Source organism: Lagopus leucura, unplaced genomic scaffold (assembly GCF_019238085.1).
Source record: "Lagopus leucura isolate 7727_CA_CO unplaced genomic scaffold, USGS_WTPT01 Super-Scaffold_100008, whole genome shotgun sequence".
NCBI classification, from domain to species: domain Eukaryota; kingdom Metazoa; phylum Chordata; class Aves; order Galliformes; family Phasianidae; genus Lagopus; species Lagopus leucura.
Window position 1 is genome coordinate 25,441,021 of NW_024962265.1, and position 19,071 is coordinate 25,460,091.

Here is a 19,071-nt window from a genome sequence, read left to right on the forward strand (position 1 = left end):
TAAACTTTCCTGAAATGCTCTCTTTTATTCAGATTGTTGTCAGGCTCAAACCTCAGGGCAGCTGCTAACAGATCATTCTTAATCCACAACAATAGGAGCTCAAAATAAAAAAAAGCCACGAATACAGAACAAAATCACTTCATGGTATTTGCGTCACAGTTGTTCTATTAGATGTTCTGGAGTAAAGAGAAATCATTCTCCTCACTACATAATCTTTGTTTACGGTGCTCATGTGGGAAAACTAGTGTGAGGTTCTGTGTGCTTACTGCCAAAAATTCTGAAGCAGCATTAATATCTGAAGTTTCACATGCCTGCCACTGTTCTCCAAGTTCCCAAGTCTTGACCCTTGAAATCAATGAAGAGCATTTACCCTTTTGATTTTTATTGATAACATTTTAGACAGTAGCATCCCTGAAGCCAAACTTACCCTACCCTAAAACATGAACTATGTACAGGCTGAATACACAGTGCAAGTGTATTCAGGGTAAGAGCTTGAACATTCCTTGCTCCTCCCGAAACATGTCATACTGCCTGCAATAAATCATCCTGAAGACAGAGTTCTGCTCGATGTTCTATGAATAGGGTTCACTGTTGTTCTCCAAAAGCACGACTTGAACTTCAGTTCACATGGCAGAACACATGGCAGTATTCAAGAGACAGAAAAGATGAAAAGGAGTTGGGCCATCTTTGGGATAGGCAAGAATAGTTTACATGTACTAGGGATGCATTTCCTTTATAGGTCATATCTAATGATACCCAAAATATCTTCTCACACACCCCCTCAGTACTTAGAAGGACAAAGAAAGAGAAAAGTGAAATGACGCAGCGTAACCTGATCTATTCACAGCATCACAGAAGCAGATTTTTCTTCAGATTCTCTTCCTTGTCTCAACAGTTCACACACAGCTTAGTCTTTCTTTGGGTGCTTTTTTGTACCTGCAACTCCCAGCAGACTGTGAGGTCAACTTAGTTTATGAGTCAGGCTATCATACCTACAGTACAAGATTACAGAGATACTGCAGAGTATACACAGTATTTCCTAAGTTCAGAATGAGCTCATGTACAGCTACAGTGCTATTGAGCTGAAGTGGAATTGTACATATCTGACCCATTTGGGAAGATCTGAATTTGAATTCCAGGTTTGAGAACATCCTTAATACTACCATTTTCCCTAGATATAGAAATATTCAAACATTAAAGCTTTTCTACTAGCACTGAATTTTCTTCGAGTTACTGTGTTTGAATTGATTACTCAGCAATCTTGTGCATAGCAGCTGACAGAAACATGAATCAGTGCTAAAACCACATAGTATTTTGACTGACATCGAAAGGAAACCAGTTAGACCTGCTGGATGTTTTGACATCTCTTGCTAAATCAAAGTGATTTTATGAGTTAATCTTTTATGGCAACAAGAAATCAGCTACTAAGAAACTCAGCCTGGAAAGAGTATCTGGTAGTCTTTGTTAAAGCAATCATTATACTGACTCTCTTCATTCAATAATTTATTCATTCCAAATAACAGGAGAATCTGATCAGACTGAAATCAGTGACAAAAAATAGGTTTTTGAAGGAATACAGGATTACTTTTCAATAAGTTATGCTTATATTTAGTGATCTTTCCTAGCAGAGAATTACATATGCTTGCATTCCGCATGCTACAAAGAACTTATACTATAAAGTACAGCTTTTATGAAAAAAATGTGTAATCTATTCTCAATATTCAATATTATCCTTTCAATAATGAAAGGATCATTCTCCCTTCTGCACTGTAGATGAAACTGAAAATAACTGAGTTATAAGGAACTTCGCTACATTTGCAGTAAGCATTTCAATAGTTTAATTCACCTAATTATTATTAAACAAATGACAGACTGAAGTGATTAAAGCATTTTCAGCTTCTTTCCTATGGCAAAAGAAGCAGCAACCTCCCATGGACAGACACAGCTGGTATCTGCTGACCAGAACAGAGGCAGCTAATGCACTGCTTATCAGAAATGCTGGCTACTGATAAAATTATTCCTGCTTTACTGCAACACAAGCTAGCAAGCAAAAGATGTGATTTCAGTAAATAAAATCTCCTATCAATGTCTAATTCTGGAGAGCTTGGGAATACATTGTTAGACTCCATAATGAGACCGCAGATGTGATGGATTTTTCAGCCTTTGTCACCAAGTTGGCTGTCTCCAGCTACATGAGGAGCAACATTAATTGATCCTTCAATAGAAGAATCTTTCGTTTTCCACAAGCAAACTTTTTATTTCAGTAAATATTGGAATGTCAGGTGCAAACTGTAGTCATTATCAGGCCTATTTTTGCCATTAAAAAAAGCACAGGGGCCTAAGTAATGGAACTGCTGATGTAAGTGGACTTTCAGAGGTGTCAACCTCCAGGAATGGAATCTCAGTTCTATAACTCAAAAACTATTGTTATGGGGTAGCAGTTTTAATTACTATGTATTTCTAATTACTAAATTACTAAAGTGTGTAGTCTAGAGAAATGTAATAATGCCTCTTAATAATTGCCTCAGTGCAAATTTAGACATGTGACTCCCACTTTTAAAATCAAATTACCTGCATTTCATGGCTTATAGGACACCACAATTAATAAGGAAAATCTTAAATGCAAAGCAAATATGCTGTTGATTCCTGTTTGTCTTTCCTTCATGTATACATAGCAAAAATAGTTCCACATCTAACAAAGAACATTTTATTCCTTGTAAATTATCTCAGTATCTCAATATTCCATTAAAATCATTACATGCTTCTGGTAATATTCTTGCAGATTGTGTTGCATTAGAGAATCTTATGGTGATGCCATCACAGTAGATAAAGAGTGTTATCTATAAAAGCTTATTCTCTTTGATGCTGTGTCATTTTTTGTTTCCTTTTCCAACTACCAGAAACAATATGATAGAAGGGATGAACAGGCTGAAAAAACCTGATTGTCAAACTGCCACTGGAACAGAAATGGAAGCAGAGCAATGCTGATCCACTCATTTCAGAAAGTTTCTATGTTACTTTTATTCCATGCTTTTTCCAAGGAGAAAGACTGAAAATATAGACTACTGACACCCTTCCCTAGAGAAGAAAGGAAAAGCACTTCCCCTTTGTATCACTGGGTACTGAAAATGTGGGTTCAGATCCCTGTAGGCAGAGCAGGCATGTGAACTGGTTTTCCCGCACCCTCAGTCAACATCCCAGCCACCTGAGCACTGGATAGAGAAGGGGTAATTTCTCTTCCCAGTCTGTGAATCTAGGCTTTTCTTTCTAAAGCCATCCATGAAAAGTGATGGGTGCTAAAATAGTTCAGAAATGTTAAATCAAACAAACAAGCAAACAAATACCACCACCACAACCAAAACAACAACAACAACAACAAAAAACCCAAACCTATCCTAGTTTGCCCTAAATCTGCTTTTTTTTCCGAAAAAGCAAGTAATATACAGAGGATCTCTCAGGCATTTTCTATATTCAAGATAGCTGGTACAAGTGCTCAAAAGATTATTTCCCAGGTAGTGAAACTCCATTGTCTCCATCTGGACATAAGAATTTCTCTTATTCTTTTGGAGGAAGTGCAAATGCTTATCAGTAGGTCTGCTGTCCTGCCTCAGGGGCAATTACAAGACTTGTATTCATCTCTGTTTGTTCCTTGACTCTCCCTGTACTGTGTACAAGAAATGTATTCAGCACAATTGTTTTTCCTGCCTCACCAGACCACTGGATCATCAGCTCCAGGTCTGTCAGAACCAGTCCTGCTTTAATCACCAGGTTGCCATCACCTTCTGGAATCTACATGCTCCTCCTTTGATAACTTTGCATTTGGATTCCGTTGCTGGAAGCTAATTCTCACCACATATTCTATAGGGAATTTACAGCATGTCTCCATTGCCAAACCAAGGTAAGGATCTGCGTATTCTGAAAGTATAAAGCTTCTTCCCTGTGTACTCGTGAGTAATCCAGTAACGCTCTTTTACTTGCTTACTGAAATTAAAATTATAATTTACTTCTTTAGCAATGAAGAATGTAAACTCTGCTCTGCTGAGACCACATCTGGAGTATTGCGCCATGTTCTGGGCTCCTCCCTTCAAAAAAGGCAGGGATCTAAAAAGAGTCCAGAGGAGGGCAACAAAGATGTTGAGGGGCCTGGAGCACCTCCCTTATGAGGAAAGGCTGGGAGGCTGCAGAAGTGAAGACTGAGGGGAAAATCTTGTCAATGTTTATAAATATCTAAAGTGTGAGAGTCAAGAGGATGGAACCAGGCTCTTTTCAGTGGTTCCCAACAACGGGTAATGGGCACAAACTGGTACACAGAAAGTTCATCTGAACATGAGAAATAACCTGTTTACTCTGAAGGTGACAGAGCAAGGGAACAAACTGTCCAATTCTACAGGCAGTTATACAGTTTTCCAGATCACAGATCCACTCTGAGTTCAGTTGTTCTGGGCTGTGGACGGTAGGGTTGATCCCACAGCAGTAAGTCGGGCATTCTCCAAATGCTTCCATCTCTTTTCTGTCCCTCCAGTACTCCCAGTGGCCTCCTGATAATACACTACGCACAGAGGACTGACTCATGCTTTTCTTCTTAATTCTGTGCTTCCCCAAATCCTAACAACTTAAAGTGGATGGAGCATTAACCACTGTGTAGGCTGCCCTTAGAGCAAAAAGTCCCCACTAGCTATCAGTTCAGTCTCCTCTTTTTACACTGACTTAATGTTTTTATGTGGCCTGCATATAAAACTGGAAGCATTGCAGCAAGGCAAGATAGAGCCTCAGCACTGAGCCTCCTTTCTAATGCCAGTTTAGCTTCTTGTGAATATGAAATGGAATCACATGTACAAGACACTCATTTCCAGACGTCTTCCAAGTGAAAGTGAAATTCGTATGCACTAGGTACACTAGTTGTTTTTTTAATTAATTTGTCCTATTTTGTTTAATAGCAGTTTGAAAATTTTAAGAAAAAATGTAACTAAAAATAACTAAAACACCACACTTCTCTATCCTTCTTACTACCATCATCAGTGACAAGCTTCAATTCCCTTCATGATGTTCCTGTGTTTTGAGTGGGGAAGGGAGAAGCATGCAATATTCTGACAGCAAAATACACAGTGGCATATAACGCTTGTGATGCAAGAACCAAAGTGGACTGCAGTTCTTTAAGCACTTAGACTGCAACACCTGGAAAAGCCAGGCCGTCACTCACAGCACACAGCCCGCCTGCAGGGAGTGCAGGTTTTGCCTGCACAGCTCAGAGTGAGGTAAGAAAGGGATGACTTTGCAGTCGATAACAAAGAAAAGCTTTTGTCTGAACAGTTATTTCATTTCGATAATTGCATCTTCAATTAGAAGTTTATCGGAAGAGCAGAATGATGCCGTACCCTGACCGGACACAAAATAATCCTTTTGGCAGGACAGACAGAGCTGATGGAACTGTCACACAGCCCACAGGGCGAGGTGGTGCATCTCACCAAATTCTCACTGGGATGAAACCTTGACCCTGCCCAAATCCATGCGATTTAATTGTAACCGCAATTAACTTCTTAGCGTTTATGAACGTCCTCAGAGAGCAAATTAGCTGCTGCTAGCGAAGCCGAACAGGCCAGCACGAGAGATGTCCCTGCTATGAGCTCGGGGGTGTTCGACCTGTTCTGCTTATAGCTGTGCTCGGAACAGCACCTCAGCGCTGGAGGCCCCGCGAGGCGCTTGGCCGCCGCGGACTCAATTTCCCGGCATGCCGCGCGGCGGAGGGCGGCGCACGCGCGTTGTCCCGTAGCGTCCGGCTCACACCTCCCTCGGCCGGGCTGCGCGCGGCGGAGCAGCGGTACCGCCATGGAGGCCGCTCCCCGGTCCCGGCCTCGGCCCGGCGGGGCTGCCGCTTCTCCGCCGCCACCCCCACCGCCCCCGGAGCAGGAGCGGAAGCTGGAGCAAGAGAAGCTCTCGGGGGTGGTGAAGAGCGTCCACCGACGGCTGCGCAAGAAGTACCGCGAAGGTAACCGCGGGGAGGGTGCCGCCCCCTTCGCGCCGCTCGGGCCGGGCCGCCCCGTTCGTCTCCGCGGGCGGCGGGGGCCGCGGGACGGCCGGGCAGAGGCCGCCGCCGAAGGGGGCGTGACGGGGTGGGGGGGGCGGCTCGGAGCTGCTCCGCGGCCGCTTCCTGCTCCGGCTGCAGGCGGGGGGCGGCTGGCGGCGGGGTGAGCCCTCCCCGAGGGGCGATCCTCCTGTAGCGCCGTCCTTGGGATGAGCGGGAGGGGTGCGGGGGGAGTGCGCCTGGTTCCCGATGGGCTGCGACGGTGATGGACTGCGAGAAGGTGAGCGGCGCCTTCGGTGCCCGTGGCTCCGGGGAGACGCTTCGCCGCGGGGATCCATCTCCGAACTGTGGAGGTCTGCGGGAATGAGGAGAGCGGAGAGATGGACGGTGAGCTGGGAAGGCTTTGTTACTCTGCTCCTTTCTTCAGCCGAGGCGTTGAGCGAAAGAGTTGGGACAAGCTTAGTAAAATAGATTGCTTTGTGTTTTAGCTGGCCTTCGGTATTAACGCCCTTGTGCTGGGTTCTTCTGAGTGGTACTGAAGTGCTTAAAACATGACAGAAATGGTTTAACGTGAGTGCTGGAGTTTAGGTTTGTTATTTTTTCCCTGCTGGAATTTATAGCTTTTTCATAGAATCATAGAATGGCTTGAGTTGGAAGGGATCATCAAACTCCAACCCCCCTGCTGCAGGCAGAGCTGCTCGGGTTGATGGCAATGATCTGTTCAACGCAGATTAGCAAAAAAATCATCCATTCATTCTATTAGTGAGCTTACAGCTCTTCGGTGGCCTGGCAAACAGCTGGTTTACTCCAGAAGGGCACACGTAAAATCGGAACTGTTGATGTTCTAGACACAAGTTCTTGCAGCTCCTACATGTCTTCCCATGACACATCTGTTAAAGAAACAAGGTTGGACTGCTTTCTGGATTTGGAATCCCCACACAGGCAGCCTGTCTGTAGCATTTGGGCAGATAACTACCTATGGAGGCACTGATCAAGAGTCATTGTTTATTTTGGCCTTAGTGTAAGCCAAAACCAAAGGAAGGATCTCCTGTGTTTGCCTGGTATTTGGTTGAAGGAACACAGTGTGTTTAAACAGTAAGATCTTGGCAAAGGAGTCTGGCTATCAACAGGTCACATTTCTGTTAGTTTGGAGTGTATGCAGATTAAAAAGGACAAACGTTGGCACTATTAACCTCAAGAAATGTGAGAAATCTCTGTATCAACTGAATTGCTTTAGATGGAAGCCTAAATTATATGGGAATTGGTGTAAGCATACTTTTCAGCAAAGGGCAGGTTATTAGGCGAAGTTGCTTTATCTTTAGTTCAGTGTCACTGGTCAAAAGAAAAAATAATACCTTGATTTACTATATAGATCCTGTGAATTGTAAGTTACTGAAAATTTTACAGTAATTTTCTAGTCACTTAATTTAGCAGTACTGTGTTTTCATGGACAGGTTGTAGAAAACAAACAGTTAATCATATCACATCTACACAGCAGGGAAGTGTCCACGGATTTCGTACTCATTCAGTAATATACAAGTTGTCTGTGATTTGTGGGAGTAGCACTTCATCCATTAGGTTATTTCAATTTGAGAATTTCATTTGTGGAAGGAAGTTCTGAGTCTTTCTCCTTACATTCCTCTCTGCTTCTAAAACTAGGCTTGAGAATTTTCCTTCTGAATTTCATTCAGTATCATTCTCAAATCATGGTACTGGGATGCTCTTGACCTCTGAAGTGTCTTCTCCTCTTTCTTGTATTATAGAGCTTGGAAAGTACATTACTGTGACAAAATCAAAGCTGCTGGTTTGCTAAAGAAGTAAAAGATCACTAAATAATCTGTAATCTCTTGGTAAAATTTGAATTAGAAGTGAGTGTGCAAAAAAGCCAGGGTAAAAAAAAACAAAGAAAACCCAACAAAAACAAGTAAACAAAACTCATCCTTGGTTATGTACTTACATTTCATTATGCAGGTAAAGCCTCTTGCTTCCACAGTGTGGTACATCCACCACCATAGAGAGCAGTAACTCAGCTGTTGGCATTATTCCAGTCCTGTATTGTTTTTTTGTTGTTTTAATTTATACTGCTTCTCACATCTACTGGAGTTCTACGCAACTGATTTCCATTTCATTGAAGTAAGCAAACAGTATTAGAAGTGCTGTTGCGTGGACTTTGGTGCTTTATCTGTACTAATTTGTTGGAGGGAAAATAAAAGCATGTTGAATCTTTCTGAAAGATATACGATGATGTTGCATAGGGTGGAGAGATCTAGGGAAACCCTTGGTATTGTAATATGATCATAAGTTACCCTGCTATAAGTGTTGGAGGAGGATACGTGCATCCTTGAGACATGGAGAAATTGGTGGAAATGATACGGCCTTGATTTTAATAGCTTATTTATTTGAGAATTGCCTTGTTGCTATTAGCAAGGCCTCTGTTGTAATGGGGCAGTCACAGAAGGTAAGACTGTTTATCACCTGCTTTGCTTATGGTCGGCACAGCTGCTGGTTTTATTTTCCACAATAGTTCTCTCTTTCTTGTTTTGGAAAATGCAAAATTTACAGCAGTATGCTTCAGAACTGCAAGCTAACACTTCTCTAAAGAGGTCACGTGTTTGTCCAAGTGCAAAAGCAGGATTTTTTAACTAGCAATTCATCACAACTTTTTTTCCAACTTCTAAGGAGTCAGTGAAAGAAAGTTCAGTCATCTCATCCCATCATCTCAAGGGCTAGGCAGTCTCTTCATAATGAAAAGCCACAAACTCCTGAAATTTGTTGAAACTGAATCTTACTGTGACAGTGTAATGTCATGGTCCATGCCAGTGTATTTATGACAAGCATTTACTGTGTTTGAAATGGATCAGCTTAAGTTCTTTTCTGTGCTAACCGAATGCGTCAACTGAATTAGCTAATCATTAAAAAGTTGTGTCAGACTCCTTTAAGGCAGTGATAGGCATGGCCAAAACCTGTCTAGTGGTTCCTAAAAATGCACATTGTTCTTCAGGTTAGCCTGTGAACACTGTCTGCCTAAAGAAAACATTCTCAAGTGAGAATAAGTACACTGAGGTGGAAAGTGTTCACCTAGGAATCGATCTCATCAGCATAGAGAATCCACCTGTTTGTCTGGAGTTCTGCTTCTGTTTCCTAACCAAGTGGATTAATTGAGTCTTAATTACTTCACACACCAGAGTGAAATCCAAAAGCTGAGACAACAGCTCTCAGTGCTTAGCTTTTTGCTTGCGGGAAACTTTGGAGTACTTGACAAAAGCACTTGGAAAGTACGGAAACTAGGTTTTGATTCTGTTTGTTTTGTTGAGGTTTTTTTTTTAAACCCAAATTTGGAAAAATCTGACAGTTTGGAGAATTGGAGTTGCTCATGGTTCTGTTGCTTGGTACCACAGGTGACCCAAAGTTCGCAGTGTTTTCCAGTGTGCACCTTTATGGTACCTGCAGCCCAGCTTTGGTTGCGGCATGGTGACACCTGTCAGGCCTCACAGACAGGCTTGGGAGAGCAGATTGAGTGGTTCGTCAGGAACCAAGCATGATCTGTTGAGCATGTGCAATGTAATATTAGCTTGCTTGTTTCCAATTGCTTATAATAGCCAAGCAGGGTTAATTTTTACTGTGGTATAAAAATCCCTTCTTCACGCAGAGACAGCATTTTCTTTCTATTTCTTTTGTAATCATGCAGACCTCTATTTATCAAGTAAACATTTTCTGTACAGCATGACCCTCAGTTATGGAGTTATGTATATAGTCTGGGAAGATGTTTTGCAGTGGCCTACTTGTCCCTGGAAACCCTACACCTTGTACAAGTGGAAAAATTCTGAAGGATCTGTGAAGGCGTTTTAGGAAATATTCTGCTGTGTGTTGTATTAATGTTGTACTTCATATTTGAATCATAAAAAAAGTGATACTGTTTCCTGTTGGAAGACTTGCAAGAAGTTTTAGAATCACAAATTGTTGTACCACAGTAAAGACATTGAGTAGGTAAGTAGTGGAGACATTGATGTAAAAAGTGTTGTTCAGGAATCAGTTGCTTTATGATCTCTTCCTCATGTTTTTTGTGACAAAACCCTGAGAAAGCTTAAATTCTTCCTGATGTCACTATTTCAAAATGTTTCCTGTTTCACATTTTTCACAGGACAGGAGAATTGTCACTGAGCTCTACATGGTACGTTAGCAGCTGTTACTCCTTTTTTGATGAAAACTTAAAGCCGGTTTACTGGGGAAATGTATGTATAAAGAGTGATCTCCGTTCATCTTTTCCCACTTGTATTAATTTCATGGAAGAGAGAAGCATTTGGGGACATTTGGGAACAAAATGCCATTTCATTAGAAATTTGAAATGATGCTATTTTACAATGTGGGTGTGAAGATACAATTGTCTTTACAGGTTGTACTCCACAGTTTGAGTGGAAGTTGTATTAGAAATCTCGTAGTATTTTACAGGATGATAGGGGCATTTAATGAAATCGCTGGTATCATTTAGCTAGCCTACATGTTTTGGATGCCCACTGGCTACAGCACAGACTTGAATCCACTGAACAAACAGCTGTATGTGACCTCCCTCTCAGCTCCTTTTATCGCTTTTGCAGGGAAAACAGAGTTCCTGATGCATGTTCGGCACAGTGAAATCTGTGCCTCTGCTTCAGCTACTTCAGATTTTTGTCCCTGTGTTTACACAGGTCTTCTAAAATCAGTTTCATGTGAATGTGTTTATCTCTTTGGTTGCATTAAGTGCTGCATGTAGTTGGTCCCTCAGTCAGGTTTGGGGAAGAGAGAGGGTCAGTCAACATCTGCGGGCAGTAATTGCTTCAGCCCATTGCTAATGGGCTCTCCACATCTGTGTGACAGCCATCAGTCCTTAAAGTGATTTATGGTGGATTGGAGACACAAATCATTTTTCAGGGTGATGAAAGCTGACCCTAAATAGCAAATGGAACATATCCTGGAAGTCTGTGTAAAGATGCAGATTCATACGTACAACTTCTACCAATTGCGGTTTTCTATATCTGACCTTGTCTAGTATCTATATAGATAACAGTATATGTGTATATATATATATGTGGGGGGGGGTGGTGTACATATAGAAAAAAATATGTGTGCTTGCAATATTTTTGCATTGTAAAATGAGATTTTATTGTGAGACATTTCAGGTAAATGCTAGGAAATGTAAAGTAAGCATTGGTCAGAGAAGACAGAAATATTGGCTTTGTTTGCTTGAACTTTGTCTGAGTTGAAGTTCACACTCTGTATCCAGACGTGTAAAACTGGTCAGCAGTGAAGCAGAAATACCAAACATCTTTCATGTGTTGTTTTAGTAAGACAGATGTTAGTAGGTTTCTGGTTTGGCTTGTATACACTGAGAGTTTTAAATAGCAGAGTGTTAGCTAATATTCCTTGTGTAATTAATCACTGCCACAGCATCCAGATATCTATTAGTGCAACTGCATTTCAAGGGATAAGTTACTGTTAATAAAGCATTATTATCACATAAAGTATTCATATGAATTTGATTTCGGCTTTAGCCCAGCTCATGGCATAGGGTTTCCTTCCCTGTGTACTGATAGGCATGTTGGAGAAGCTTATTTGCTGGAAACAGTAAACAAGTAACAGGCAGTGTTAGGAAACTAAAAATTAGATGGATTTTTTTCATTCCACAGTGCATTGGCATCAACAACAGCAAAAAGAGAAGCTGGAAGGTCTTGCCTGCTAGGTACAGCCATGGCTAGCAGCCTGTCAGCTGAAGTCAGCCAGCATTGTCACAGGTGCTTATAAATGTGGGCATAGGTTCCTTTTCAACAGTGAGCAATTCACAGAGGTTTATTAGCACAGTAGGACAAATATGAACATGTCACTTGTGTTTCTTTCATTGTTAGTCAGTGTGTTAAGCTTTTTTTTTTTTTTTTCTTTTTTTTTTTTTTTCTCTCCTGTTTCATAGGAGCCAAAGGTGTGCTCAGGAAGGCTTTGAGCTGTCAAATAGATGCAATCCACCCCATTTTCATCTTTTGCTATTACCAATTCATATTATCATGTAGGTAGCCAGAAGTTCAAACCCTTATTTTGACTTTTTCTTTGTTACAGCTACTTTTAAATTCAGAAAATTGTAACTTAGCTGTGTAATTGCAGTCTTCCTAAAGTCCTAAGAAAGTATTTCTTCTGGGGGGTAAAGGAGATTAGGATCTAATACCACGCTGCATCTACTTCAATCTAAAGTGCATAGTTCCAGATAAATTTAGGGATATTAAATCTAGTTTGCTGAAGGGCAGAGTATCTTGCATTTGTTTTGAGATAGTGCAGTCATCTCTATCTGGCAGCAAGGGAATTAAGGAAAAGCATAATTACCAGAGTTGTCTCCTGGGTGCAGATAGTATGCTTAACTCCATGTGACTTAGCTGTTCTATTACTTGTTGAAGGAAAATGAATCAGATCTGTTGTTTGGGTTTTTATCCCGTGCTCAAATGCGAAATAGTTTTTAGCAAAGCTGAGCTCTGTTTTTTACATAAAAACAGTGTTTAAAATACATTCGATGTATTCTGTCAGAAGTCTTAGTTGAAAAACAACTTATTAATTTTCCTATTCGTGTAACATACCCCAAATGACAATTGTATTTAACACTCTGTAAAGAACAGTCTTTTAAAGTTTAACCAAACCAAACAATGAATCTAGAATGGAAGAAAGTAGGATTTTGTTTTAAGAAGCAGACCGTTTGAAGAGAGGAGTTAGCGTGGGGTTGGCCCATCAAGAACGATAGACTTGGTCTTTCCCGGCTGTACTGGAGACCTTCAGTTCTTACAAATCAGTGTGCAATGAGGGGTGTTCCGCCTGAGTCTGTATAATTTTTCAGTAAAAAACATGTCTTCAGCTGCCAGAACCTACAGCTAACGTTACCTGTCTATTGCTGTTCCCCAAAATTAAAATTGTCTTGTAATTAGGGTCATTTTAAAATAACGTCTACGTGACTAACTTGTTCTTTGAGACAGGCTTCAGTGACAGGTGATTGCTCTGTGGTTGAGTTTCGTGGTGTATTCTGCATGCACTATTAATGTCAGTGGAAGTTATTTTGAGGGATTCATGAATTCTAAGTAAATATTAGTGGATTTTGGTTTTGTTTTAGAAAATGATGTGCTGTGGTGAACCTATGAGTTGGTCAGTTATTTCTTCACTGACTGGCAGATGTGCTAGGAAGAGGTGGGCTTTGGCTTTTTGGTTTTAAAGTAGTTAACCTTCAAGGTGAAGAGTAGGCAGTGTATTTTCTAGGCAATTTCAGACAGAGGGGATAGCAAGGTTTTAAATAATTTTAAAATAATATGACTGTAATGATAGGTGTGTGAAGCTTCTGTGGTGGGCCAGTCTTCACAGAATGGCTGGAGTTGGAAGAGACCTTAAGGATCATGAATCTCCAACCCCCCTGCCACATGCAGGGTCACCAACCTCCCCCTTTTAATACTAGACCAGGCTGCCCAGAGCCACATGCAATCTGGCCTTGAACACCTCTAAGGTGTCTTATAAATAATTATTATAAATAAGATGTTTTTCAAGCTGGATTTCAGTGTAACTGGATCTTCTGTGGAGTTCTGAGATGACTCTCCGAAGAGTCAATACCCAACATGGGTTTAAAACTGCATGAAAGATAATCTTCAAGTGCTGTCAGGGAGCCTTAAGCTTTGTATAATGGTGTGGTCATGAGATTCTGACATGAAAAGTTGAACGCACAAAACCAAATATTAACTTTAAAATGTGATTGAAGATATATATATATATATATATATATATATATATATACACATATATTTAATCCTTTAGATTAGCTACCACAAATTTTATTTAATTTACAGCCTTAGTGATCGCCTAACAGACGATGTTATTGTTTTAGTAAGCATTGGCTTTGCAGTGGAGCCTTTCTGCACCTTTTAGTGTCTTTTTGGCTACACAAATAAATGTTGAACTGCACTAGAGTTAATGTGGTATGTGTACATGGATTATAACGTATTCTTTGTGAAACTGAATACACAGCTCTGCTGCTTTCTGGGTACCAGTTGAAGTTGCAAGACCTGTTGTAGTCACTCCCTGAGAGTCTGTCAACAGATAGGAGTCATTATGAGCATTTTCAGCGTGGACAGTATTGGAGCATGGTTCTGGAATTTGTGTTCCTGTATGTTTGTGTAATACCCTTATCTGTGCTTTCTCTAAACTTGCATTGAAGAGGAATGTGGAAAAAATGCGAAAATAACTCACTGCCATGGTTCTTGCTTAAAGGAAGTTGGACCTCAAATGCTTCATTGAAGGTTGCTGCACAATTACGTCAGTCTGTTAAGAAAACCTTTTATCTGCAGTTGTTTGAGAAGAGGGCAGACAGGTGGTCGTTGTATCACACCCAGCAGTGCCATAGTAGCAGGTGCTTAGACAACACTGTATGACAAGAGCTGCACAGGTATTACCATACACTTGCTCACCGTTCTGTCTTTCAGTGATTTTTGTGGTCTAGGAACTGCAGAATGAGAAGTGGCCTCTTTGAAGTTTTTCATGAATTTTCTTCCCTTAGTTTTCCAAGCTGTGTGAACTTTAAGCTTAATTGTGCATTTTGTGCACGTTTTTTTTGCATTGAAGCTGCCCTTCATGCTTTTTCTGTCTCCTCATCTTCGAACAAGAAGGCATTGTTTTATATTTAACTTTCCCACGTCACTCATGGCCATGTGGAAATCTGTCCACTTATGCTTTCATCCACCTTTTTCCTGTGTCTGTTGAGGTGTTCCTCAAACAGAAACTGGGCTATGTCTGTCCTATGTTGCTATTTCTGTACTTGTCGATCTGTTTGAGTAGAAGGTAACAAAGCAGAAGTGCATGTGGAATTGGCTCTATGTAGGATGTGTGATGGAATTATTTTGTGTTCTTTTTGTTTGTTTTTTAATTTTTGCTCTGTGTTTCTCTAACGGTCTGCGTTGTTCCTTTTTTCTTTTCAGCTCAGTGCCAAAAAGCTGGTACTGCCATAGGCATTTTTGTTGTAACTCAGAGTTCCTATCCTGGGGTGCAAATAGCTTCAGATCTGTTGCTGTGTATTGCATTTCAGATTCTGTATCAGTGGACTACTTAGCCCTCAGAAACGTGAACATTTTCAACTTTGCTCAGGAGATAAAAGGAATTGGTGTCAGGAGGCACTGCTTCTGCTCTGTAAGAAAGGATGAGTTGGCTAAAAGTATTTCGTCTTTGCACTTTTCTTCCCCATCCATTTTATTTTTGAATTCTTAAGAAAAAGTGATACTGGGAAATGGAACTATTGTCTAGAAATAGACCAGATGAAGTTAAATGACTGAAAGGAGCTAAACTGAGATTTTTTTTATTGGTGATATTTTTCTCTCTGAATGTTTACTTGTTTACTTCTTTCTACTGCATGTTCTTAATCAAAATTCCAGCAAGTGCATGTCTGTCAAGTGTTTTACAGCTGCCAGGCTCATGCAGTAAGATTCAGAGTGTGTGGCAGAAGAACTATGAAACTATATCTAAATTGCATAACAGTTAAATAGCTATTGAGAATACACTTTAAGCTTAGCTAGTGCTTTCTGTTTTGATGCTGTCTGCATAGGTTCAGCGCTTCTGTTTTGAGGAAATGGGAGCAAAGCTTGTGCTGGTTTTGCCCCTTTTGCTGGTAGGACACAGTGTACCATTTCTTGCTCTCTTTCATCAGTAGAATTTGATGCGCCCTGCGTGATTACTTCCACATAAGGCTTTCCGAACATCTCTGGCAAAATGAGCCCTAAGTTCCATCAGAAACAGCAGCAGGGCTGTGCCTCCAGTGTGCATTTGTCAGGCATGCCCTGTGCTGGTAGGCAGCTGGGGACCATGCTCATGCCTTCTGGTGTAAAGCGTGTCTCCTTGAACTTGAATCACTTTGGAAGTACCACAGGATACTGCTCAAATATAATACTGCACTTATTTGTCCAGTCTAACATCTTTCTCATGTTTGTCTCACAGCAAGCAGAATACGTGATGTCTTGCTTAGCTTCCCTGTTGTATTAAAACTAAAATAGTATCACATCCACTCCCTGGCCTTCCATCCTGATTGCTGTCTCATGCAAGGCAGTGTAAACACCTCATTGAAACATGACTCATTTTGATGATTGCAGATGATTATTTTCGAAGAGCAAATAGTTGTGACATCTCTAAACCAAACTTACAGAGGCAGTAACTTAGATCACTGGTTAAATTCTTCTAAGTCTTCTGTCTCTCGTACCCAGTCTTGCTGTAATTGGAGGACAGATGGGCTAACCAGACATTATTACTGTTTTGCACGCAAGCAAAAAGAAAAAGTTGCCATGGAAAGAAGTCTGTTACTGCTAATTAAAATAAAGAACATCAAAGGGATTCTCACGAATGAGTTAGAAATACCTTACTGATATGGGAATGACAAGTTATACCATAAGCTACTTTCAGGCTTTAGCAAATGTTATAGTCAGCTATGATTGATGCACTTTGTAAGTGTTTCTTTGTCATATTAAGGGGCCACAAGACTGGTTCTGAAACCATGCTGTTAAATATTTGTTGTCAGAGTCCAATCTTAGAGTGTACCTTTGCTTTTAGTAACTTGCTGTTAGCTGTATCAGCGTGAGCATGCAAAATCAATGCATAATTTTTATTCTGCAAATATATATATGAATCTATACTGGATGTGTGCACACATTTGTGATTAAGAAACAAAAAAGGAATTAGTGAAAATCATACCTGCGAGCATGTATCTTTTTTTTTTTTTTTTCTTATGGCAGAAGAGTCTTTTAGTAAAGTATACCAAAGTTTTTTGTGCAGTATAAACTATAACAGGAGTTGTAGCTTGCACCACTAGTATTTACCTTGTTTTTGTTTGGCAGTACATTATGTAAAGCAAGCTAGAGGAAGTGGATACTTCCCTGCAGAAGTGGGAAAATCATCATGTTTAATTACTTAAAAGTGTTAGAATTTAACCTGCAAGACTTTTTTTTTAGTGAGATGAGGAACATGAAAATAAAAGTGTTAGTGGAAATTGGCAAATTTGTCTGATTTTTATTTTTATTTTTTTTCCCACTGTAATTGGTCTGATCCTTCAGTACTGTTGCTTAGAAGTTATTTTATTGATACTGACTACATAGGCAGGTATCAGTGAAGGCTTGAATTCTTTTTCCAGTGTATCCAAAGAAATCTGTAGTCTTGATTAAACTTTCATTTGAGCATTTTTCCATGTATATCATGCAGAGTACTTACTGCAAACATGAATGCAACTAGGAGGCCTTCCAGTCTTTCAATTCTAAAAATGTTTGTCATGTTTAATAACCGTGCACAGAAATGGAAGCAGAACTTCCCAGTAACTTTAATTTCATGGAATGAGGTGAACAAAGTCAGTGTTCTGAGAATATTGCTGGCTTCTCAAGTACCCGATAGTCCCTTCTCAAAAGCCTTGAAGAAGCATTGTGTTTGACTAGAGAAAGGGGGCCTCATTTTGTTAAATGCAGGTAAAGTAATCTCTTACAGCATTATGTAACTTCTTTAATGGGAAGATGGGGACTTTGCCATGAAGATAATGAGACACATTGTGTCTAATGTGCAGTATTTTTTTTTTATTGTTGTTTTGCTCAGTGGGAGACTTTGATAAAATCTGGCGTGAACACTGTGAGGATGAGGAAACTCTCTGTGAATATGCTGTGGCAATGAAGAACCTTGCAGATAATCACTGGGCAAAAACTTGTGAAGGGGAAGGCCGAATTGAATGGTGTTGCAGGTAAGTCCTCATGTCTTTGAAAGATGTGGTTGCGTGTTTATATTTGTAATTCTTTACAATACAGGTTTTTTAATTTGATGATTTATAACATTTGTTCTATAAAATGTTAATGATGTATTGGTTCCCAAAACAAATACCTTCTTACTGTTCCAATTTATAAACTGTAAATCCATAATGAAGTAGTTTCTTCTAAAATTAGATTTTATTTTTTTGTAAAAGCAACTTCAGCAAACAACTTCCTTTTCTTCATGTGCTGAAGCTGCAAGTAAATTTAAGAAGTAATGTTATATGCGTTCATCTGAATCTAAACTGAATTAATGCAATGAGCGTAGCTGAACAGGGTATGGGTTTGACTTGTGCATGTAAGTACATGGATTTTAAACTTCTTGCATGCCCTAATAGTAAAATCCTGGATTGAGTTTAACTAAACTATTTCAATCCTTGAGGAAACTGAGGTCTAAAATAGGATAAGTGTTAGTCACTCAGGATTCCTACATATGGTTGGCATCTGAGGCATACTGTGAAATCCGTACAGTGGAATGAAACAAAATACTGTTGAAATCTTATATGAAAAAGACTTTATGCACAATCCTGCCTCCAGGAATGTCTTTAGACAGAGGAAGATGATGAAGTAAGTCTGAGAGTAAGGTCTTTGCATATCCGGATGTTTAGAAAAACTTCATTTTTTCCATCATGATATGAAAGTTATTCCAATCAATCCAACTTTGAGGAAGTATATCAACTACATGTAATAAAGTCTTTGTAGGTATCAGTTTGTTTATAAAGTGGAGGTTTCCAGCTTCCCTGGGATCTTTAAAAATCAGTGTAGATTAAAACTGAATAGATAAAATATTAACAGATTACCATTCTCTTCTAGTCTTGGAATAGTCATCCTCTATTTGACTGATAGAAAGTAATGAACAGAAGAAAGAGAAGAGAAGCAAGGATGACATTGCTACATTTCACTTTATTGCAGAGATCTTTGGATCCCATAAAACAAGCAAATGAGTGAGGGATGAAGGGGCATGGATTGTGAAACAGTTAATAGAGAGTACATCAACCTGGTGACGACTCAAGGTGTTCTGTACTTGATGGAAGTGGAGCAAGTCAGTAACAACCTTATTTTCTTTCTCTCTACAGCAGGCTTTTATTTAATATTAGAAACCCATTCCTTTTGTATCAATAGTTCATAGAACAATAGAATAATTAAAATTGGAGAAGACCTCCAAGATCATGTAGTCCAAACGTCTACCTACCATCAATATTGCCCACTAAACCATGGCCCTAAGTATTACATCTGCCC

At 40.0% G+C, this 19,071-nt stretch overlaps 1 protein-coding gene across 2 annotated transcripts in view; it reads left to right on the plus strand.

Annotated features, from left to right (window-relative positions):
- The first annotated feature begins 5,826 nt into the window (after positions 1-5,826).
- The window catches only part of BMT2 (base methyltransferase of 25S rRNA 2 homolog), a 30,891-nt gene continuing 17,646 nt past the window's right edge, over positions 5,827-19,071 (plus strand). The window contains exons 1-2 of one of the 2 annotated variants that reach the window (XM_042872554.1): positions 5,827-5,986; positions 17,627-17,768. In XM_042872554.1, the coding sequence (XP_042728488.1) occupies positions 5,827-5,986; positions 17,627-17,768 (302 nt within the window). Of the gene's footprint in view, positions 5,987-6,278; positions 6,410-17,626; positions 17,769-19,071 lie in introns of those variants that run through there. The other variant, XM_042872555.1, reaches the window with a different exon arrangement.